The sequence below is a fragment of the Equus przewalskii genome, chromosome 2, assembly GCF_037783145.1.
Source record: "Equus przewalskii isolate Varuska chromosome 2, EquPr2, whole genome shotgun sequence".
Lineage (NCBI taxonomy): Eukaryota > Metazoa > Chordata > Mammalia > Perissodactyla > Equidae > Equus > Equus przewalskii.
In genome coordinates this window covers 11,462,446-11,480,073 of record NC_091832.1, presented here as the reverse complement: position 1 = coordinate 11,480,073, position 17,628 = coordinate 11,462,446, and the positions used below count along the sequence as shown (strand labels likewise).

General features: G+C 49.8%; 1 protein-coding gene across 4 annotated transcripts; it reads right to left on the bottom strand.

The window, feature by feature from the left end:
- Positions 1 to 2,413: 2,413 nt before the first annotated feature.
- LOC103567431 (cytochrome P450 4A11-like) lies at positions 2,414 to 15,799 on the bottom strand. 4 transcript variants are annotated; one of them, XM_070592841.1, is made up of 13 exons: positions 15,510 to 15,799; positions 13,549 to 13,682; positions 11,037 to 11,178; positions 10,319 to 10,363; positions 9,713 to 9,840; positions 8,607 to 8,731; positions 8,074 to 8,228; positions 7,515 to 7,621; positions 7,238 to 7,428; positions 7,005 to 7,138; positions 6,019 to 6,083; positions 5,797 to 5,873; positions 2,414 to 3,368 (listed from the first exon to the last, which is right to left on the bottom strand). In XM_070592841.1, exons 1-13 carry the CDS (start codon positions 15,724 to 15,726, stop codon positions 3,200 to 3,202), a joined length of 1,689 nt encoding a protein of 562 aa, XP_070448942.1. In that variant the 5' UTR covers positions 15,727 to 15,799; the 3' UTR covers positions 2,414 to 3,199. The 4 variants fall into 4 exon arrangements, with proteins under 4 accessions (XP_070448942.1, XP_070448943.1, XP_008542316.2 ...); XM_070592842.1 differs by having other exon boundaries at positions 8,074 to 8,165; positions 15,510 to 15,772; XM_008544094.2 differs by lacking the exon at positions 13,549 to 13,682.
- Between the last annotated feature and the right edge of the window lie 1,829 nt (positions 15,800 to 17,628).

Below are 17,628 nucleotides of genomic sequence, written 5' to 3'. Positions count from 1 at the left end.
TAGGATCTTCCCTTTGCAGGAACTCCTCCCCAGCATGACTGCAGGCCTGACTTACTCACAGACTGTGCTGGGGAGCTCACCAGCCCTCGGGCCTCCTTTTCCCGTCTATGCAGGCTGCCCTCACTGGGAGGAAGTGTCCTTGTGCATGTGCAAAGCCTGCCTTCTGGTCCCACCCTCTGATTTGCAGCCCCTGCCCACCCCCACCCTGACATTCTGGCAGGATGGAGGCCAGGCCAGGGACTGGGGGTGCACGTGAAGAGGACCGGCTGTGGGTTCTGGAGGGCAGGGGTGGGTCACTCAGTCCAGCTGGCCCCTCACATTACCTTCCATCTCTGTGCCCCAGGACAAGTGGGAGGAGAAGGCTCGTGAGGATAAGAGCTTTGACATCTTCTGTGATGTGGGCCACCTGGCGCTGGACACCTTCATGCACACTTTGCACCTTTGGCAAAGCAGACACTGGCCTGGGTCACAGGTCAGGGGGCACTTGGGGCTGACCACACTCTCCACCCAGACCAGCTCCGAGGGGAGACTTGGCAGGACTCCTGGGCCATGGTCTGAGAGAACATAGGGTCATGCCCTAGGGATCTCCAGGTCAGGAGGAGCTGGGCCTTGCCCCTGATGTGGAGATGGAGTCTGGCTTTAGTGGGGAGACTTAAGGACAGGGAGAGGAAGGCAGAAAGCACTGCAGTTGGGGAGGATTCTGGAATGGAGCTGCTTGGCTTCTGCTGGAGGTCAGCGTCTGAGAGACCCTCCCTTTCTCGGCTGTGCAGGGACAGTAGTTATTACCAGGCGGTCAGCGAGCTCACTCTGCTGACACAGCAGCGCATCGAGTCCTTCCAGTACCACAACGACTTCATCTACTCACTCATCCATCATGGCCGCCACTTCCTGCAGGCCTTCCAGGTGGCCCACGACCACACAGGTGGGCCTTTGCCACAGGGCCCACCCACGGAAAACCCAGCTTCTAGTCCAGCTCCTCTCAGCCCCTCCAGGGTCTGTCCCTTTGCAAGAGCTTGGTTCCCCTTAGAGCTGAGGTTGGGTCCCCAGCCAGTAACACCCTGTGCTCTGGCCCAGACCAGGTCATCAGGGAACGGAAGGCAGCCCTGCAGGATGAGAAAGAGCAGGAGAAGATCCGGAACCGGCACCTGGGCTTTCTGGACATTCGCCTGACGGCTCGGGTGATTGCGCGCCCAGCTGAGAACTGGTCCCAGAGGGCCTGCGCACCATCCTCTGGGATGGGGTTCACTGGATAGCAGCAGGGGCGCTTAACCATGGTTTCCCTGTTTCTCCTGCAAACATGACCTGTTCCTTGTCCTGTGACACATAGCAGCAAAGTCTCAGAGGTGGGATGATTCGGGTGCGGCTTGCCATAGCACCAGGGAGAGATGTCCTAACTGGGACGTTTGGTCACATGCTAGAAGGCCTGAAGACCAACACTAGACTTCTAAGACTGCAAAGAATCTTAGCACCCTAGAATCTTAGAACCTTAGACTTTCTTCATTCTTGCATTCATTCAGTTGATCTTTTATTTATTCACTCCATAAACTCACTGAGCCCTACCCCAGGTTAGTTCCTGTGCTAGGGATGCAGAAGATGACAAATACCTGGCCTTGCACCCTAGACCCTTATAGGCTGGAGGAGGAGACAAGAGGTGGACGTTGACAGAGATCCCTTCCTCCACCAGGTGGCATTCTGTGTGTCAAGTGAGCAGAACTGACAGTAAGGGCTTGGTAAAGTTACAGGTTAATTGGCCTGAGGGATCAGGGAAGGCTTCCTGGAGTAGGAGACCAGGAGACTGGGAGAGAGGTCCTGACTACAGGCACTGGCTGGGCGCAATCCCCTTCAGGGAGGCAGATTGTGGCATCATAGCACAGGCAGAGGGCTGTAGGATGTCTGTCTATAATATCAAGGACCCTGGGCTGGGAAAGGCAGGAGGTGGGAGGGGGAGGGAACTATGTGAAGAACCACCAGGAGAGCAGGGCTGGGTTGAGAGAGGCTGGTGGAGGAGTGCAAAGGGGCCTGGTACAGGGTCAGGACCCAGGGACAGGAGGACCAGTCCCCACGAAGTCCCCAACTGTGACGGGCTTGAAGAAGACCCTCCTCCCTCAGAGTAGCCGACCAGAGATGCAGGGGACTGCCAAGAGGTTGTCCTGTGGGGGAGGTGTCACTGTTTACTGCTTGGGATGTGACGTCCTCTCCCACCAGCCCAGCCATCTGCCCAACTGGGCTTCTCCCAGTCCCTCCTGGACAGAAGCCCACACCTTGCCCTCTGAGGCAATGCGATATGACTGGCTTTGCTGGGGTCCTGGCACCACAGAGCAGATAAAATCTCCCTTCCTTGTCTCCTCTGTCTTCCCTCCCCTTCTCTCGCTTGTCTTCCATCCGTCTCCTTCAAAGGGAAGACAAAACTCCATGCAACATTGTGAAATTTATTACAGAATGTGGGAAAGAAAGAGAAGGTGTGTGAATGACAAAAGGGTAGACATCTAACAGACAGAAGAGATCAGTTATTGGGAGGACAGAGAGATGGTAGTTACACAGTGACTCTGCAGGCTGAATACTGGCTCCCTGTGGTGTCCACGTCCTAATCCCTGGACCTGTGACTACGTCCTGTCTTATTTGAGTGGGCTCATGTGACCACAAAGGTCCTCATAAACAAGAAGGCCCGGTGAAGACAGAACGGAGAGACACTTGAAGATGTTGCTGCATCTGAATATGGAGAAGGCTTCAGGAGCCAAGGAATGCAGCTCTAGATGCTGGGAAGGCAAAGATTTTCTCTCCTAGATCCTTGGAGGTTGGGTGGCCCTGCCAACACCTTGTTTGCGTTCCAGCAAAGATATTTCAGACTTCTGACTCCAGAACCATAAGAGAATAAACTTGCAGTAAATTATTATAGCAGCAAAGGAAACTAACATGGGGATAGACAGGCAGACAGGCTAGAGGACAGGAAGGTGAGGAGTTGGGTGACAGTCAGAGCTGCAGGTGAGTCAGAGACACACACACAAACAGGTAGGAAGCCTGGAGAGAATGAGAGAGAGAAGGGCAACAGTCTGATGGGCAGGAGGCAGGAGATCAGGTAGGCTGACAGGTGGGCAGATAGAAAGTAGGCAGTGGGCAGACAGGCAGGGGCAGGAGAGAGCGACAGGAAGACAGGATGGTTGCAGGGGTGACTCAGAGCCCATCATTGTCCCCACAAGGGTTAGAGCAGCTTCCTGAGATGCAGGTGGATCCCACTCTTGGACATCAACACAATTCTTGGAATGGGAACAGGGACTCTGGAGGGATCTGGTGACAGCTCAAAGCGGAGCAGAGTCAGGGCCACGGCCACCTTCAACTCCTTCATGGCAAACTGCTTCCCGATGCAGTTCCTGGGCCAGGGAGGGAAATCAAAATGAGAAGTGGCTTCCAACTTTGTTCTGAACTGGGCAGGAATTGACTACTAAGCCCCAGCCAGGAACAGGGCATTCAGGGCCCTCCTGCATGTGGCCCAGCCCCCATCCCATCCCTCCAGGTCACACACCTCTACCCCAAGCTTTGGTTTGCATTCTCCACTTGGCCTCTGTCAAAGCCTACCTCTCCCCCAGGACTAGCTCCTAGGCGCTACCTCTGCTCTCAGCAGGCCTGAAATCCCGGTAGGTGAGGGTCAGCGCTCTAGTCACCAGTCAAGTCAAGCGAATCACCAAAAATATTATTATTAGTTTGTTCACTCCCTCCACAAGCAGTTTCTGGTTTCACAACTTGGAGAACGGGTCGGGGAAGGTAGGCAACAGGCTGGGCCAGACTCTCTGATCCTCTACATCTATGGGGACACACAGAGACCCTGATCCTCAGAAAGAGGACAAGATGGAGTTGTATAAGGAAGGCCAAGTGGCAACAGGGAAGCTTCCTGGAGGGTCCAGAGGTTAGTGACCCTCAGCCTGTTATACTATATGCCTCCAAATCAGTGGTCTAGACCCCTGCCTCCTCCTCATCCCCTCAGTCAACCAGCTTCTGTAGCCTTCCAATATAGTCCAGGAATGTCCCTCCTTGTCATCCTTCAGTCTCATCATCTGGACTTTCTGTCTGCCTGCCTCCCCTCCCTCTACACCAAGCAACACCCCAGCTCAGACCCTCCTGTGCCTCCATCATAGGAAGGACTTGTCCAGATTCCTCAGCTGGCACCAAAGCCCTCTATGGGTTGTTGCCTCACTCACCTCTTACCTGTCCAGCTCCACTTCCTAGCTCAGCTCTTGTTGAGATCGCTGAGAATGCCTCCCTCCACCTCTGCCTGCCACATGCTCAAGGCTAAGTCCAATGACAGCCGCCCTCACCCCTCTGCTGGCTCTACCTTTTCTTCCTCAGCCCCCAAGTCACCATGAATATTTTACTCAAGGACACATCACTGTCCTGTGCCCAGGACAGTGCCAGGAACATGGAGCATCCAGCAATCTGCTCTATGAGTGAATGAGTGACTGAAAGAATGAATGAATGAATGATGTGTGTCTTGAGTAGAGGTATTTGTTTCTTGACTATGAAGTCTTGGAGGCAGGGACAGTATCTTTCATCTCTGTGTTCCCATCTGCCAGCACAGGACTTGGCACACAGAGTTGGGCTTAGTACATAGTTTTATAACTGAATGAAGTTAATTGAATTGACCAAGAAAAAAGACTGAAAGGGAATGTAGACATTAAGTCTGACCTAGGAAATGAGCTTTCTAATACTTTCCCATCCTCTAGTGGCAGCCACAGCCTGCAGCCCAAGTCTATGAGGAAGGACCAAGTTCTAGGTGAAAGCAATTCCTACAGCCCATTTCTGGAAGAACAGCTTGCTTAAAGCCTGTTCTGTGAAAGTTGCTTCACCATTTGAAGAATTCATAGAATTATGGATTCAGAAAAAACTTGTTTCTAGTAACAACTTACAATTTTTTCAGAAGTTCCTGTTTCACAGGACGATTTCAGCAGCCCTGGAGGATTTTCACAGCAGCCGCTCTGGAGTGGACTTGTCCAGCTCAACAGCTGTCTCGAGTGTGCTTTAGATTTTACACACCAGGAAGCTTTCAAAGCCATGTGTTATACACGGAATAGTGGATCTTCTCTCAAAAGCAGTTGATTGTCCTCATTGTTGTGCTTTATGCCAACATAGGACCAAGGAGTCTCTGGGACTATAGTATATAGATCCAGTGTCATAAAGAAGTTTTTCCAACTGGAAAAGTTGTCATGGTTATGTAAATATTAATATGCAGTCAAATTTTATTGGGATAGACTGCAAAAATAGAGATGACACACACTGGTGTGAAATTTTCTTCCAATGGCTACTGTAACCTTCCGTATATGTGGCTGAACACTTAGGACAAGGAAGGGGCTGGTAAACTCAGCACACACAAACATCACTGAGACAGCGAGTGGAGGATCAGAGAATTACGGAGAAAAGGCCCTGAGCCAGACAGCAAACTTGGGAAGAGAGACACCACTTGTTAAGATTACTGATAATGGAGAAATGCAGACATCTGAATTTTAATTTTCATGAAAATTCTAATTCTGAAAATTCATACTCCTAAAGTGTAGAAAACACCAGAATACATCGAACTTTGGAACAGCCACAGTCACTGATTGTGGCAGCCATTGGGAAAGTCAATGGGTCAAAGTCCCTGTGGGGTGCCCAGAAATGCCACCTTTCTTGTGTGCATAGAGACACACCCCTCCTTCCCAATGCACTGACACACAAGGACATAACTATAGACACAATATGAATATAGGAGGTCACAAACATCGGGTGTGCAGGCAGTGACACTCCTCTCCCAAGTACAGGATACCTCACCTTGATCCTCCTGAGAAGGGCAGGAAAGCATGGCTGTGTTGAGTAGAACCCGGTGCAAACCGGGAAGGATCAAACACCTGCAGAGAGAGCAACAGGACCAAGGCAGGTGGGGTCAGGTCCCTCCTTCCAATCCACGAGGGGATAAGATTGCCAAAGTTGGGAGTGGGAAGAGGTGTTGGTCTGGAGAGATCATCCCATCCCTTCCTCCCATGCCCATCATACCTCTGGGTTCGGCCACACCTCCGGGTTGTGGTGAAGGGCATAAAAGGAGAGCGCAATCATGATTCCTATGGGGCAGAAGGAGAAGAGAGCAGAGTGATCATACACATGGGGTGGGTCCCTGTCCCTGTGGCAGGAGGGGGCATGTGCATGCAGGAAAGACATGAAAGCCACTTCCCATCACTCTGAGTGGAATGAGCCTGCTGCAAGAGAGGTGGGGTGGACACGGCAAAGCTCATGTGCACAGATTAGGAGGAGATAACCAGGACCCAGGATTGAGAAGCAAGAAAGAATTGGAGGCTAACTTTTTGGAGCAACTCAAGTGAAAACTCACATTTGTCAGGTGCCATCCATGAGCTCTTGGGGGATATGCATTAACCCATTCAATACTCACATCCACCCTCCAGGAAAGGCTCTCATAACCCCATTGTTCAGATGAGGCACCTGAGCCTCATAGAGACTGAGTGACTTCCCTATGATCACACAGAAGGATGTAGCAGGGCTGGGGTTCAAACCCAATGGAAGGTGAGGTAAGGGATGGCCTGAAACCATGGCAGAAGTTTCAGATGTGGTCATCAGCTACTCTCTGCCATCAACCTGAGGGGTCTTGTGACTGGACCATCTGATCCGTGGCAGTGGATTCCCTGATCTCCCTCATTTTCCTAGATCCCAAAAGGAAAGAACCACACCTCCCACTACCCCTGTCTCATTGTTTCTCCAGACCTCACATCTCAGGGAATTTGAATTTTAGGGATAATTTCTGAACCAACATTCAGAGGGTAGTATTTCTATACTGAGATTTTGTTGGTCTCAAGGTCTGTGCTAAGCATTTCATACATCTCATCTGAACTACAAAGTAAGTATTGATTTTCTAGAGAGGAAAACAAAACAGAGAAAGTGCAGAGCAGCTCTAGGACATGTGGTTTCTGATCTTCCTTGTTTACAAACTTGCAGAGTGCTGAGGTTAGTGAGTGTGATGGACTGCATACCTTTGGGTAAGGAGCGTCCATCAGGGAAGGTGATGGGCTTGGTGAGCTCTCTGCCAACACCTGGTACTGGTGGATAGAGTCGCAGTGCCTCCTTGATGCACATGGTGGTGTAGGGCATCTGGTCCAGGTGGTCCCTGAAACCGAAGCCCATCCTGAAGGGCGGGCAGGGTCTGGGAAGACCAGGGCCTTCTCTAGCTGAGTGGGCAGGGCTCTCCCGTCTCTTGAGCACTCACCAGCTGATGGAGGCACCATCTCCCAGGAGGCCCTGGATCTCCTCCCGGCACCTCTGCTGATGCTCGGGGTGCATGGCCAGAGCGTAGAGGATCCAGGAGATGCCACTGGCTGTGGTGTCGTGGCCCTCAAACATGAATGTATCCACCTCGGCACGGAGGTCCTCATCAGACAAACTGCTCCCATTCTCCATCTGGAGAAGGCACCGTGAGAGTGCCGGGTTTGCCCCATCTTCTGCACTCCTGGGTAAAGCCTCAGCCCTCTCCTACACACACTCACTTTGGAAAAGAGGAGGATGTCCAGGAAATCCAAGTGCCTCTTCTTCCTGACCTTCTCCAGCTCTCCCTCCTTCTGCAGGTGAGCCTTCCTCAAGTTTATCACTCGTTCTGTGGCAGAACAGTGGTTCTAAGGAAGAGCTGAGAGCTCTGGGTTCCCAGATACGGCAACCCACAACAGCCCCATCTTCCTGCTGCCCCAATCTGGGTGCCAGGTGGATCAGGATGAATGTTGGAGTGTGTGTGCACGTAAGGGATGAGAGCTCTTGCACCATCTGATTGCAGGTCAAAAATCCCCATAATAGCACAGCTCATGGAAACTTGGCTTGAATGCTGCTGAGCAAGGGGTTCACTTAGTCATCACCCATGTGGTGCACAGCACCTGGAACCCTAACATCACCAGGTTGGTGCCCAAAGCCTGCATCAGGGAAGTACACAGCATGAGTGTGTCCCAGATCTTGGAGGGGATCCAGGGGGCCTGGATCTACTTGAGGAGTCAGACCAGTCCCTTTGAAATGTGCCTGATGAAGGAGGGGAGTAGCCCAGGGAGCAGGAGCCAAAACCTGTGTGTTGATGGGCAAGCTGGGATGCCCGGTGGTTCCAGCGGCCATCAGAGGTCAGTCTGTAGATGGTGTCATTGTGGTAGAAGATATTTCTTATGCGGAAAAAAAACAGATTCTTCAGGTCCTCAACAGCCTGCATGTAGGATTGGGAGTTCCTAAAGGGAGAAGACGCAGAAGAGACTGGAGTAGAGGGAGGCCTCTGACCTGAAGGTGGAGCGGGGCTCTGGGTGGAAGTTTCCTTAATCAGTGGGGACAGGACACTGAGGCATTGGTCATTGTCATCTCACAGCCCTTGAGACCCTCAGTCCCTCATTATAAGTGGTGGGGTCAGCCAGGCTTCTACCTGTGCCAGGGGTCAGCGATCCACGGTTGGGTCAAGGTTTGATCTGGCTGGAATTTGAACTTGTCTTGAACTGTGGGCAGAATCTTGCTTAGTGTAGAGGTGAACATCTAAGTTGTCCCACTTGCTACTCAGGTAAGTCCACACCAGTAGGTAAGAAAGAAGACCCTCCAGCTGAAGGGCAATCACTGACCTGTCTGTCTGCACGCTGCCCTGGTGGCTGAAGGCACACTTCATGATGGTGTCCAGGGTCATCAAGGAGACATGTCCAAAGATCTCCAGATGTGAGTCCTGGCTGATGAGCTTCTCCCATTTGTCCTGCGGTGGGAGGGAGACATTCACTCTACTCTCTCCCCTAGGAGACTCATGATGACAAGGCCACGCTCTCTCTCTCCAGATATCCTGTTTAGAATACCTCACTTTCCAGAACAGATGCATTAGAGCAAATTAAGAATGTAAGGCAAATGTTTGTAACATGAGGCCTATTTTCTCATAAACTTTTATTATATAACTAAACATTTCTGTTATAATAGTCTGAGTTAGTTTTGAATTTTAAGAACAAGTTACCATGATAACCACTTTGGGCAGAGCAGAAAACCTTCTCTTTACGGAGACAAAGGGGAAAACTTTTCTGTCACGGGGCTCAGTTAGACCTGATGGACAGGAGAAGTCCAACTTTATGGAGCAAACATGTCAAGACAAGAAAAATCCTAAGGGGAGATTACTGGGGCTCCCATGGAAGGGGCATCAAGGACTTCAATTCCTTTCATTCGTCAAATGTTAACTGAGAAGACTTGGTGATAAATCAGAGTCCTGATGGGAGGTGAGGTCATGGTAGGTCCTTGCTCTGAGAGTATAATCCTGGACTCCATTTCCCTCCATGGAGCAGCTCAAAACCATGTAGAAGCCCTGGGCCCCAGGTCAGGGCCCACCTGAGTGACATCCTGGCTTGTCCATCCCACCACTGAAGCTGCCACTGCTCAGGTTAACCATGGTCAGCTTGTCCTGTTGTCCACGAGAATGACCTTTGCTCTAGTCCACCAGGATGAATTCATGGAGGTGAGAGGAGAGCAGACCTTGTATCCACCATGCCCTGCCTTTACCTTAGTGATGAGCAAAGTGTGGTTTTAAGCTGGTACCTGGATACCGTCCTGTCCAATTCACTTTGGGAGCCCTGTCTCGTAATGTTATTCTGGATGCCTATGTCTGATGGATGTCTGGGGGACACATGTGTCTGGACTTGCCTCTGTGAGTTTTGCTGTGTGTGAGCATGTGCCGCTGAGAGACGAATGGCCTTACCAGCATCACTCGGACAGAGTCAGCCATGAGCCCTACATAGGGCTTCAGGATGTCGTAGTGGAAGGCTGGAGTCAGCATCCGCCGGTGCTGGAACCATGTCTGCCCATTCAAGAGGAGCAAACCATACCCTGGGCCAGAGATGGATATGTGGGGGGTGGGAAATGGGATCAGAACAACAAATGGAGACAATTTGGGAGGAACCAAGGGTGTCAGAAGAAGGCTCATCATGGACAAAGGCAGGAAAGTCCAGTACATTTCAGGACTGAGAGTTTCCCATAATGGCTGGTACATAGGAAGTGATTATGACAGCTGTGAGATAAAGCTTGAAAAAGAGTAGGGGCAGGTCATAGATGCACTTCAATACAAGTCAGGCTGAGATCCTTGGCAAGGGCTGAGAAGTAATGTGGAAGAAGCTGAGCTTCTGCAGGCCTTTCACCACCATTAGGAAGGGGGAGGGTCTTGTTGCAAGAAGAGAAATGAGGCTTGATCCAGAGACAAGTGTGGTGACTTGGTAGCCAGTCACCTGCTGTTTTCTTTGAGTCCAAGAGATAGCTCTTGGCAAACAGAGCTGGTGGGTGGACCGCAGTCCTAGTTTGACATACTTACCAATCCAAGGAGCCAGGAATCTGTAGGTACCAAGAGGTTTGGGGTCTGAAAGGTAAGGAAGGACATTACAACAAGGTGCAGGGGACCAAACAATACCAGCAGCTCTCAGGAGCCAGCTTTAGTCCAGATCATGGGCTGTGATCGCTTCCTGATGATTATCAACTGCCAGTTTATCTTAACCACTGCCCATCTGCCTCCGCTCCCTGACTCTCTGTCCTGATAGTCACTGTGGACTCAGGAAGGCAGACTCAGTGTCCCAGCAGCAAGGCACCCACAGGACTAGGATGTTGAATCTGCAAGAAACACTAGCTCTGTCCTCAGTGCCAAAGAAAACACAGAAGGCTGATTTTTCTGCAATTGATGGTGTCTTAGCCATCCCATGAGCCAGGACAGGCAACAGTTAGAGATGCCAAACCCAAGTCAGGGTGCAAAGGAAATTGTCTTTCATTCTGGGGCAATTTACATAACAGATCATCTCCATTTGGTTAAAAAGGAAAGAAAGAAAGAAAGAAGAAATAAGAAATTCAGCCCCACACAGCTCCCTAAGCCTTCAGTTTATGTAAACAGTGTTGGTCTTAGGCTGGCTTCTGGCTGGAGGGTAGTTGGAAGAGGGTCAGGTATTGATGGCTGAACTGCCAGTCTCTTCTGGAATTTCACAGACCCAGGAGCATGGACACAAGAGGGAAGAGCTGCCCCAGGGTGTGGGTTTTGCTCTCACCTGATCTCCCCAGGATCACCTTCATGTAGTCAGGGTCATAGACCGTGAAGAGAACCTTGCTTCCCCATAACCAGTGAGGACAGGCACATGGGAATTTCTCTACCCTTTTCAGAAGCTCTGGTAGGTCCTGGTCCTCTTGTAACTGTCACAAAGGAAAATATGAATCAATAAAACCTTTCTCTTTAGCTCCAACACTTGGAGTGTTGGTGAAGGGCAGAATGGCCACACAGAGATATTTTTAGACGTATCAGCAGTGATTAGGAGTTTGGAGCCATTTCTGAAGAGCTGGGATCTGATCTGGTGTCTTGTTCTCTCACCAAGACTTGGCCTCAGTAGTGGACTCCATGGTGTACAAAATTTTGCACAGACTTATATTAGAGCTATTGGTTGAATTGCGTCCCCGTCAAATTCGTAAGTTGAAGTCCTAACCCCCAGTATCTCAGAATATGATTTTATTTGGAGATAGGGTTTTTATAGGGTAATCTAGTTAAAGTGAGGCCATTAGGGTAGGCCTTTATCCAATAAGATTTGTGTCTTTATAAAAAGGGAGAAACTGGGACACAGAGACAGACAATCATTGAGAGAAGATGATGTGAAGAGATGTAGGGAAGATACTGATTTACTAGCTAAGGAGAGAGCCTGTAACAGATGCCTCCCTCAAAGGCTGCAGAAGGAAACAACCCTACCAATACCTTGATTTTGGACCTCTACTCTCCAGAACTGTGAGATACTACATTTCTATTGTTTCAGCCACCCAGTTTGTGGTACTTTGTAATGGCAGCCCTAGGAACCTAGAACAATTATGGACTGCTCAAGGCAAACCTGTGTGAGGGATGGATGATTATGTGACCCTGTGTCACTAAAGAATGAGGAAACCCAGGTTGAAGGATATGCCCAGGTGAGCTGCGTTTCAGTCCAACCCTGCTGACCTCAAGGTATCCTTCCCCCAGGTTCCCAAGGCTCCCTGGGTGTCTCCAGTATCATATTTCAACTCAATGTTCTCATTGCTGTGCACTGTGTTGTCAAACTTACCTTTAATACCTGTGATCTCTGTGTTCTTAGAGCAAGCATAGAGCATGGTTCATAGGAATTATGCCTTATTTTTCAAAGAAGGAATAAGTTCATGAGGGAATGAATGAGTACATGTAGGAAAGTGAATGAGTGAGTCTTCATTAAAATTCTTGTTGCAAGTAACAGAATAATCTTGAGCTAATGTAAGACAAGGAAAAGGACAACAAAGAATGCCGAGGACCCAAGGGTGCCTCATGGAGCCCAAGGGCATCTCATGGAGCCCAAGGGCAGGAGGCAGCCAGAGCGTGGAAGGGGCAGATGCAGGGACTGGAGAGCTGTCAGCACTGAGTCTGTCATTCTTCCTCTCTGTACACGCATGCATTCACTCTCCCAACAAATGTTTATGAAGGCTCTACCTTGTACCAGACGTGTTTCTAGAAGGTGGTGATAAAGCCACCAACAAACACAAAACGGTCCCTGACCTTGTGGAGCTGAGTCTCCATGGTGGAGAAGGGCATTTTTACCCTTCTGGGGTTGGGACATTACCATCTACCACATGTCATGTGTGAGCGGCTCTGGGAATCCTATTCTGAGAATCGGATTGTAATATCGTGGCCAAGGGGTCCCTCTGCTACAGTCAACTGTGTCTACATTGAATAGGGCTTTCAGGGTCCCATCCTATGTGGGGGAAAAGATCTCAGAGCAGGTGAACTGAGCAGACATCCCAAAATGTTCCCACTACAGTGAATGAGCAAATACATGAATGGGTAGATGAGCAGATGGATTAGCTCCTTCATTTATTTGACAAATGTGTATTGAATACTTTCTTTGGGTCAATCGACAGCCTTGTTGCTGGAGATTCAGCAGTGAGCAACACATATCTCTGCTACCATGGAGCTTATGTTCTCGTGTGGATGGGGGTGGGGCAGACAATCCTGCCCTTAACTGAGAAGTGTCCTGCTTGAATAACTTCAGAAGGCCCCTCTTTGGTCCAGGTCATGTACATCCCTGGGGCTGCCCTTCTTCTTTGATCCAGTGTAGAGACTGACCATTGGGAGCCTTTTACCACCCTAGCTATGTTACCTGGGCCTCTAGGATCCCCTCATGCTGGCCCAGCAGAGGCCTGGAGGACTGTAGTTCAGCACAGCAGCTTGCCTTCTTTCTGATTACTTAGTGCCCAAGCCAGTCAGCTTCATGAAAATCCTGCTTCTGGGTACTGTCACTAGTTCCCGTAGGGACCCCAAGGAGCTAAACTGTGTTCTGCGTGTCCATTCTCCTCTCTGGGCCATTCAGGTGCCTACTGATCTGTCAGCCCTCCTGTCAATGGCTGGGTCTGCCATCCGTCCCTGAGAATGTCTGGCCACAGCCAGTTGAGACTCTTGTATAGGAGATGGTGCCCATGGTGGCAGTGGTACTAATGCTGTAGGGAAACACCCAGTGCCCATGTGGGCTCCAGGCTGGGGCCACTCGGCAGGCAGTGCTCCACTATAGCTGTCCTCACCTGGCTGTTCCTGGGAACTGCAGCCACAAAGGAATTTCCCCAAAGGGAGACACAAGGAGAGTAGGTAGACAGGAAATAATGGGCCACACAGGCCATTGCCAAATGTGCGGGCTCTGCTGACGGGGAAGCTACACCTGCAATAGAAGGGAGGACACAGAGAAATATGGGGCTGTTGGGACTATGTGGATCCCAAAGTTGTGAGTCCCCTTTCATAGTTCCTGCTGGATTTCGTCCCTATTTAATGCAGTGAGTTTGTTAAGCCTACAAAATGCTTGTCCTTCACAGGCATTGATATTATTTTAAATCATAGAAATTAGAGTGAGTGTAACTGTGGCCCTTGTCTGTTCCAGGCCCAATTCTAAGATTATAATAAGTCATTTGAGTACTATTAGTATCATCATCCTCAATTTACAGATGAGGAAACTGAGGCATAAAGCGGGTATTCAAAGTACGAGGCAAAGCTGCGATGTGAATCTAGGTGGATTGACAACAGAGCCCATATGCTGAATTGCCCCAAATTGTCACTTGACATCTGACCTGAAAGATTAGTTTCAAACTAATTACATGTGGCATTCTAATTCCAGACTCAGAAATAACAGAGGTATTGAATAAATGAAAATCTCAGACAGTATTATAAGCAAAGAAAAACTTGGCTGCAATATCTGTCAGGCCAGCAGAAGGTGAGAGGTGATTCAGCACCAGGAGTGTGTTAGTTATGTAAATAGAAATGATCTACTTCCTGGGTCTACCTATCATCTAATGACCATCCGTGTCATGAGAATGTCACTGGAGGAAACTTTAGTGGCTCCTTTGTCAAATCCTAGCTCAGGAATTTGACAACTACGTCAACAAAAGGTCACAATTTCCCCAATTCAGGAAATAATCTAGAGTCATCAGTACAAATTGCCTGAACAGACTGGGCTTTGGGTGTCTCTCTGTGGCTGATATACCAGTTCCTGTCTTGGCTACTCTGCTAATAATCACCTTTCCTCCTTCTCTGAAAAGAGAGGAAGCCTCAAGTCTCTCCAACACCCTGCCTCCTATGTTCTGCACCCTCTCCCCACAGCGATCAGTGCTAACAGAGCTGGCTGGGGAGGCACGGTCTCTCACTCAACCTGCAGGCTGCTCCTTCCTCTGTCACTTCACACACCTGGGTGAGGCATCCCTATGTGTCAGGCTCTGTGCTGGGTACTGGGACACAGGAAGGGGGATGACATCCTCAGCCCCAAGGAGCTCACAGTGCAGGGGTTTGGGGATGAGAGCTGGGAGGCAAACAGACTCTGTTCAGTGGCACAACTCAAATGTCAGTGCTCCTTACCTGGGGCCATCCTGGAAACCTTCTCACTCATGTGTGCCAGCAACCTATCAGGGTTTTATGAATGAAATCACCAGTCTGGAAAATTGCTCAGTCTCATGCACATCGAGCTCATTGTCCCCCTACACTTGACATCAACCCTCAGATCAGCAAGTGAGCTCTTTTCCTGTGACATGACACCTTCTTAGATTTCTGATTATCTTCTCCACAGACTGTGAACCCCACAGGGCAGGGACACATAGAGTGATGTTTGTGTTCCCAGGCAGGCTCAGGGCCAGACAGAGGGGTTGGGGTTGAGTGACTGGGGCAAGGAGGCATCTAGAAGCCTTTTCTGTGAGAACAGCTGAGGCTGCTCAGCCTTGAGAGGGAGGAGATTCAGGAAGGAACAGTCATTGTCCTAAAGTGCAGGGCTGTCAGATCAGCCTGCAAATCTACCTAAGGAAGGGAAGAACACCGGCACAGGCTCCCTGTGAAGGAGTGAGCTCCCCAGACTGGGCTGAGGAGCAGAGACCTGAGAGGGAAACTGGGTTCTCCCAGGGGACACATGCTCATCATACAACACGGCTTTGTCAGATGGACGTGCTGACCAGGCTCTCAGAGCCCCAGCCCCCTCGACCCTCCCCAATCCCATCCCACTCCTTCCTACCTCCCGGCTGTGCCCGTAGAGCCAGTGGGAAGGAGGGCACGGGAACTCCTGGAAGGCTTTGAGCAGCCACTGTCTGCGCAGGTAGAGCTGGGCGGCCTTGAGCAGCAGCAGAACCAGGCCGAGCAGGGAGGCCACTTGCAGGAACCCAGAGATACTGCCCAGAGGTCTGGGGGTGCTCAGCCCAGAGACACTCATGGTGCAGAGGCTTCTGGAGCATTGACTTGCCTGACTGTTGCAACCTCCCCTGATCAGCCCAGCCCAAGTCAGTCAGTTGAGAATTGCCCCACCCACCTGTGGTGAGGGCAAAGGGTGAGGGCAGAGCTTAGACTTGGCCACCAGAGTTGATTAACTGTGGAGGATCCACCTTGGGAAACAGTGGGAGAAAAGCTTTCTCAGCTGACCGTGATAATGGCCATGTCGACTTTCCGCTCATCAATTTCCTACTCAAACACTTAATGTGCACCTACTATTTGCCAGTCAGGATGCTAGGTGCTGGGACACAGCTGCAAGCAAAACAGACATGAATCCTGGCATCGAGGAATCCACAGTCCATTTTACAAATGTTCAGTAGGTGAAGTTGGTTTATTTATTATAACCATTTTAGAGATGAAAACTAGTTACAGAGAAGTAAAGTGATGTGGCTGTCAGAAAACACTCAGGCAGAGCCCCAGCTGGGATTAGAACACTTCTCTATTGGACTCACAAGTGGCCTGACTCAGCTGACTGCAGTTTTCCCTGGGGTTTGTCCCACTCCACTCTTCAGTGGTGACAAAGGGCGACTGTGCCAGTGGATAAAGCACTGGCGTTGGACTCAGGAGGCTCAGCCCCAGGTTAGGCTCACTACATGCAAGCCAGCAATGTAAATTCTCTGAGACTCAGTTTCTCCTCTTGTAAGGGGGGATAATAATCCCATTCCTAAGTACATCCTAGGAATACTCATTTGTTCAGTCATTCATTCACTCAGCAAATATTTCGTGAGCAAACAGTCTAGGTAAAGGCAGAAATCTAACTTAGAAGAATAAAATATGCAAGGCCTGTACCAGAGGAATGAATAGTATACTGAGTCCACCCAGGGAAGGACAAAACTAAAAACAAGAATGGGGTCTTGAAGGATGTATAGGCCTTCATTAAGCGCAGACTGATAGAGAGAGAGAGAGATGAGCCCTGAAAAAGTCATGGAGATTATATGCAAAAGAGCAAGGGATGGGGACAAGTGAATCTTCAAGTCTCTCACCCGCACATTTTTCATGACTCTCTCCTTCAAGGTCATATCCAAGGCCCATAATTCAGAAGGTAAAACACAATATATTTCAGGAAGAATTCCTTGAAGGTAGCCTTTCAAGGGGCCATTTCTTCCTGACCTGCTTCCTCACCCATCTAACCTCTTACTCCCAACACTCTTCCCCTTTGCTCTACCTGATGACAGGTGACTCATCACACAATCCATGGGGCCAGAGTTCTTTTCTTTCTCCTCTAAATTCTGGGCTCCTGTCCAAACCCCAGGCCATATAACTGCTCATTTCCATTCCTGCCACCCTTCTTCTACTTCTGCGGTTACTTTCCATTCCTTTCTGCTTCCACTCCAGGGACTCTTGGACCCTGGCTCTTTCCCTTAGTTGGCTCAGCACCAGCTTTTCACCCACAGCACATGGGGAAGTAGTAGTTTTGGAGTCAGAGGGTCTGACTTTGAATTCTGGTTGTAACTCTTTCTTTCCCTTGCTGAGTCCTCAGTTTCTTCTCTATAGTTGGGCTCATAATGCTTGTTAATAGCCAACAATCACTGGGCACTTGCTATGTTCTAGGCACTAAGCAAAAGACTTTATATGTTTCTCCCATAACAACCCACATAATAGATTTTTTAAAGAAGCCCCAATTCTAGGTGAGGAAACCGAGGCACAAAGAGGTTCGCAGCTTGCTCAGGGTCACCCTGTTGGTAAGAGGTGGAGCCAGGATTCAAACCGAGGCAGTCTGACTCCAGAGACTTTGCTGTTAACCATTAACGTAAAGAGATGATTATTGGGTTGAGCCTCCAGTCCATACATGGCAGCCTCTGAAATTTCCAGAGGGCATTTCCTGTTTGATTTGTTTTATCCAGTGTTTCCAAGCAGCAGGAGAGTTT

What these genes read in the sequence shown, in the direction of transcription:
- LOC103567431 (XM_070592841.1), bottom strand. Translation starts at nt 15,726, where the DNA reads ATGCTCCAGAAGCCTCTGCACCATGAGTGTCTCTGGGCTGAGCACCCC. An exon ending in TCTACGGGCACAGCCGGGAG is followed by an intron (nt 13,683 to 15,509) that starts GTAGGAAGGAGT and finishes CTTCTATTGCAG; the next exon opens with GTGTAGCTTCCCCGTCAGCA. An exon ending in GGTGATCCTGGGGAGATCAG is followed by an intron (nt 10,364 to 11,036) that starts GTGAGAGCAAAA and finishes CTTACCTTTCAG; the next exon opens with ACCCCAAACCTCTTGGTACC.